This window comes from Bubalus kerabau, chromosome 5 (genome assembly GCF_029407905.1).
Source record: "Bubalus kerabau isolate K-KA32 ecotype Philippines breed swamp buffalo chromosome 5, PCC_UOA_SB_1v2, whole genome shotgun sequence".
Taxonomy (NCBI): Eukaryota; Metazoa; Chordata; class Mammalia; order Artiodactyla; family Bovidae; genus Bubalus; species Bubalus kerabau.
The window spans coordinates 130,743,120-130,749,119 of record NC_073628.1 but is presented as its reverse complement, the minus strand read 5'-3'; the positions used below and the strand labels follow the sequence as shown (position 1 = coordinate 130,749,119).

Below are 6,000 nucleotides of genomic sequence, written 5' to 3'. Positions count from 1 at the left end.
TTTTCAATAGGTATTATTCTTTTAAGATCAGAATATATTTCTCCAGATAGAGTAATGCATGCTGTGTCAATAATATGCTGTCACAATAATATGCTGTATCAATTCACACTTTCTCAAGGGAAAAAATATAATTTCTAGAGACACATAATTTTTTTTAACTTCAGTATATACTGCTGCTACTGCTGCTAAGTCACTTCAGTCATGTCCGACTCTGTGCAACCCCATAGACGGCAGCCCTATACTAACTATGGGTAAAATACTCTTTTGCCTGACTTTGCTTGTATTATTGAGAGGCTCTGCTCACCTCTGGCCTTACATTTTCATCTGAAAAGCAGGAATTGGAACAATGGGTCTTGAAGTTTTCCTAGTGATAGCGTTCTAATCTTTTCTGTTTCATTTGCCTTTTTGTACAGTTATGTGTGAGTTGTAAGTTAAAGTCTATGATGTTTAAATGTACTGTCTCCACCATTATAAAGAGAGAGGAATAAAAGATACTATCTTTGCAAGGCTATTTCTGGAATGCGGTTTGTAACACATTTTCGGTGTGAAGCTTCCGAAAGCCAAGAGGAAACAAAGCGCCCTCCTCCCTGCGCCTGGCGGTTCCGGATCCCTGTGTCGGGTGTGGCTCCACGGTGATTCTCCTGAGGTCTGGCAGGCGCCTACCAGGTGCAAGCAGAGGTGGTGGGGCTCCCAGGACCAACATCAGAAAGGCGGCTTAACTATGCTTCGTTAAGCCATTCTCTTTCAGGTTTCCACAAATGCCTAACCTGTAGAGAGGGGCAAGCCCCTTCTGAGAGTTCACAGGTCCCTTCATGCTGCTGTGCCCACTTCTGAAAAGCAGAATGCAAATATACCTGCCAGAGTCCAGCTCCAGCAGCCAGGGAATCAACCTGAAGAGATGAGTGGTGTCCGCGAGAAACGATGCAGCCTCTCAATTTTCTTGGACTGCATATTTATTTCAAACTTAAGATTCTCTTTTATACTTTTAAAAAGCATTAGGTCAGAGGTTTGACATTTTTAGTTCCCCCTGACCCAGATTTGTTGTCTCCATAAATCACTGTTGCCCCTCAAAAGGAGTTCCTGCCTCTGCGATTCTCTTATCTACTTCTTCTCATGTGCCCTTGTGAATACATAGTAACTCATGCTAATGTCTGGGCTGCATACCACATTCCTCAGTTTATTTTTTATCTAAGTCCTGTTTGCCCCTAGTATCCTAAGCTCACTATTTCTTAAAAAGGGCTTCTAGCTATTAATATCTCTAAAGTTCTTACTCTCTATAAGCTATAGTAGAATATGCTAACATTACAACATTCCTTAAATCTTTAGCTTCTAACTATTTTAATTATTCCTAAGCCCTAAATTCAGCAAAATCCTTTGCCATAAACATTTCCCTCACAAATAGGCTTCAGATAGCAATCCTTCCCATGGCCTCAAGCTATGGCCTACGTGCTCACCCTGGAACACTCTTTTGTAAAAGTCCTTGAACAAATGTCAATGACTAAATTTATGAATTATTTTCTGAGCACAGCAGCAGAAGGCTTTGTGCCTTCTCATGCTCCTCTCAAGGACAGTAAGCACCTTAATATTCTTTTCAGTCAACTCAGCCAAGGAGAGGAAAAAACAAGTCAGAATCACAAGGCCTAACTCCTTCATCCCAGGTCCGTGCCTGCAGGACAAGGAGAGGCAGTTGGGGCTTTGCCTCCATTTTGTCAGTAATGCCTAATGTGGCTCCTGACATATACCCATTGAGGAGGCAAAGGATCATCTAACATCATTTAATTTAGTGAACACCCCCAGACACCTCCCTCTACTTACCACCATTCCTAAAGCTTGCAGGAGAGCTACTGCATTGTTCAAAACATCTCCTTTATATCACTCTTTCAAAACCGTAAGAATTAAAAGAAATGATAATGCCCCCTCATTATATTTTCTTGCATATGTCTCCTTATATCTCATTTAGTTGTGTTACCATAGAAAGTCTGGATTTTTTAACCCAAGATACTAAGGTATGGTCTTCCCTGGTGGTCCGTGTTAAGAATCCACCTTCCAATGCATGAGAGACAGGTTTGATCCCTAGTCTCCGGATCTAGATTCCCACGTACCCATGGGGCAACTAAGCCCATGCTTCACAACTACCGGCCCTGCACACCCCAGATTCTGTGTGCCACAATTAGAGAAGCCCACAGGCCACAAAAACAAGACACTAAGATTTTTTTTTATCACACCCACACTTTGAGTTTTATATTCTCTTCCAAGAATTAAACAAACTGTGTTCTGGGAGGAAGAAGAAATCCCATGGTTTGTGTATCCCAGAATATCTTTAGCATATTTCAGATATAAAATTGCTTAAATGTACATAAAGTATTGTAATTCCAGCTGATGCATTTGACTTTTACAGGGAGAATTTCCATTTCCTCACCATCCTCTCATTGCTTTATTCTGTGTGATGCAGGCTCTGTCTCCACCATTCTATGAACATTTGAAATGCTGCTGCTGCTGCTGCTAAGTCGCTTTAGTCATGTCCGACTCTGTGCGACCCCATAGATGGCAGCCCACTAGGCTCCTCTGTCCCTGGGACTCTCCAGGCAAGAATACTGGAGTGGGTTGCTATTTCCTTCTCCAATGCATGAAAGTGAAAAGTGAAAGTGAAGTTGCTCAGTCATGCCCGACTCTTAGCAACCCCATGGACTGCAGCCTACCAGGCTCCTCCGCCCATGGGATTTTCGAGGCAAGAGTACTGGAGTGGGGTGCTGGTCACATGTAAATATTTTTTTTTTCTTTACCTGATTAGAAATGGTAACATAGGGTCAATAAAGAAAGCTGAAAAGCACAAAGAAAATGAAATATCCATAATCCTATCAACTACTAGTTAATTATGGAGTATTTCCTGCTAATCCCTATATGTGTATCAAGTAGTCCTTTTGTTTTAATAGAAGGAATGACAAAAGTTATGTAGTGATTTGGAGCCTTCTTTTTCCACTTAAAATATATTATAGTTTCTCACATTCATATTTTTTTACACTGCTGCACAGATTTCCATGCTGTAAACTACCTATCATAAAATCCTTAAGACTTCTGCTAGACACACAGGGTTTAAATTTTTCTCCAAACTATCATCTTTGCTCACGGCTCTGATGATTTCTTTGGAATAAATTCTCAATGGTACTGCTGGTTAAAAAGTCATGTCCATATTAAGACTTTTAACATACAAAAATGTTATGTTAAAAACTAAAAGTTTGGGGGTATTGGTCACCTCAACACGTTTACTCACACTGGTTTACCTTTTTATTCTTTGCCAAGTAATAAGAAAATGGCAGCTCCTTTTGTTTGCTCCTTAATACCAGCCATGTTACTTTCGTTTTTCTTCTACTAACCATACAGGTTTACTTACAACTTTACACATAAATTGTGTTCACTCTTAATTTTCCAGCATTGTTTGCAAGAGTGTTTCAACAGAAAAGTTTTCCCCTTTATCCATTCCACCTAACCAACTCCTACTCCACCCAACTATAATGACATTCATTGCTTCCAAGAATTTGGCCCTTAATGCAGCTTTCTTTTTACCTTTTTCATGTATGTATATTTCATCTTCCATAAAACATTTAGTCCCTCAATAGCAAGGCTTCCATAAAGTTGAGACCCATTATGCTAACGGCCAGGGGTTGTTTAACCATTTACTTTCCCAGAGATGCTCTCCTGGGAACACAGGGTAGAACAAATTGATTTTAGCAGTTGGGAGAGCGATGACCAAACCTTTCGTGATTTGGAAATCTATCCGGCCATGAGAGGCTTCAGTAGCAGAGGCTCAGCCACGGAAATCTCAAATATTGTCGTGAATGATGCCTGACTAATGGCAAAGACCGAGCAAGGGCCCAGGTGTCCCGACAATATGGAGGGCCTGAGGTCCAAAAGGAGTCATGACGGGTGTCTGTCGCACAGTGACCACTGCCTAAGCTCTAGATTTCTATTTTCAGGTCGTTACGCTTGATTTTTCCGGAAAAGGGACAATGATGACCACGCCAGCCCTTGATTCCTTTCCACCCTTCCTGCGTAGGGTGGTTAACAGTCTTTTCACCAAAGGCAGTGAACCAGCTATTCCGGCCGAGTCGCCGCGGGTCTCCTTCAGGTCTGCAGGCAGAGGAACCAGAGACACGCCGTGTGCCGGCGGAGACGCTCCGACGTCTCCGCGCCCACGAGGAACCCTCTGCAGTGCCGCACCCCGCCCCACCGACGCGGGGACTGCCCCTCCAGGCGCGGGGACCTCCCCTCCAGCGCAGGGACCGCGCCTCTAGGAGCAGGGACCGTCCATTGGCCCTGCTAGACCCTCACCCCGCCCCCGGCACGGCCCAGCCACGCCCCCCGCCCCGCCCCCCCACGTTACCGCTCCGGACACCTTGTGAGTCTGGGGATTGTTGCGTCTGGCAACCGAGCTCAGACCTCCGTCGGGCTGGGCTCAGCTTTCCCGCTGGTCTCCCCGAAAGTGACAGAGGCTTTCGTATCGCGCAAGCCCCCTCCTGGTCGCCTCGAGAGGCCCTTTTCTGGTGCCTCGTAGGGATGCTTTTGGTGATCCTCGTGCTCCTGCTGCCCTCCGTCTCCGGTAGGAGCCTGCAGAGTGTGCGCGCTGGTGGGGAACCGGAGCGGCTCTCGAGGCCGGCCGACTGGAACCGAGGGTGGGAGGAGATTTGCTTTTAGTCTCTAGTGAGAATCGTGGGGCTGCGTCCACTCCGGGATCATAAGGAATTGCGGTAGAAAGCGTGACCAGAGCGTCCGCGGGTCGTGCTGCGTCGAGATCTAGAGGAGAAGGGACCACATAGCGCTGGAAGAGAAGTCTTGCTTGCGGTGGGCACTCAGCGGTGCCGGGTAATGGGCGAAACTGAGGCTTACCAAGGGCCAGGCTGGTGTTCAGTCGCTAGTCGTATCTGACTCTTTGCAAACCCATGGACTGCAGCAAACCAGGCTCCCCTGTCCTTCACCATCTCCTGGAGTTTGCTCAGACTCATGTCTATTGAGTTGGTGATGCCATTCAACCATCTCGTCCTCTGCCGTCCCCCTCTCTTCCTGCCTTCAATCTTTCCCAGCATCAGGGTCTTTTCCAACGAGTCAGTTCTCGTAAAGTGACCAAATGAACCACAGAACTGCTGATCTGGTGCTGGTGGTGACGGTTTGCTCGTGAGTTCCCAGGTGCCTGGGGATGTAGTTAGGCTGCTGTTGTGCCTGGGGGGGAGCGTTTGCCCTATATTCTCTGGGCAGTTTGATAACTTGGGAGTAGGGGTGTTTGTGCCCCTGGGGCTTGGCTGGGCTAGGGGAGCCCACACAGTGTTCCCTAGTGTGTACTCTGTAGAAGTGGCCACCCACATGTGCCAAGTGTGGGCCCAAGAAGCTACTGCTTGCTTTGTGGGGGCTGAGAAGTTCATTTGGAGGTCACGTAAGAACATGTTCTGGGTGGGCCCCGCCACCCACCCACTCCCCCCACCCTCCCCGTTCCTCTTTAGTGGTGGAGGCTGTAACTCAGGATCCTGGAGGCAGCAGAAGTCACCATCCTTGTGCCCCACGTGGTGATGCCATTGACGCTGGCAGCAGCAAGGCACCAACACCCAAGAGGTATAAGAAGTAACAAGGTGGCCACTGGGCAAGACCTGTGAAAGAGGCAGCGGAGGGTAAAAAGTGCCCACTTGCAGATATTGCCAGAGGCAGCACAGAAGAGAGAAACCAAAGACTTGTGCTGTAGTGCCACCTGCTGGGAAGAAAATCTTTTAATTTCTAACAGGTTGAATCATTCTCTTCCTGCCTTATTGCACCTCATACTTTTTATACATGTTAAAGTTCCAAAGAAGCAAGTTAACCATGCATAGGGGTGAATTCTAACTAATCAAAATACTGTACGTGGTGTTTTATAAAAACATTAAGCCTTTTTTTCCCCAAGGTATTTTATTTTATTTATTTATTTGTGGTTTTTAAAATTAATTTATTATTATTATTATAAATTTATTTATTTTAATT

The 6,000-nt window shown here is 45.8% G+C and overlaps 1 protein-coding gene across 1 annotated transcript in view; it reads left to right on the top strand.

The window, feature by feature from the left end:
• Positions 1-519: 519 nt before the first annotated feature.
• Positions 520-6,000, top strand: part of LOC129654325 (membrane cofactor protein-like) — a 50,545-nt gene continuing 45,064 nt past the window's right edge. The window contains exons 1-2 of the mRNA XM_055583813.1: positions 520-619; positions 4,055-4,597. Of these exons, the coding sequence (XP_055439788.1) occupies positions 520-619; positions 4,055-4,597 (643 nt within the window). The remainder of the gene's footprint in view (positions 620-4,054; positions 4,598-6,000) is intronic.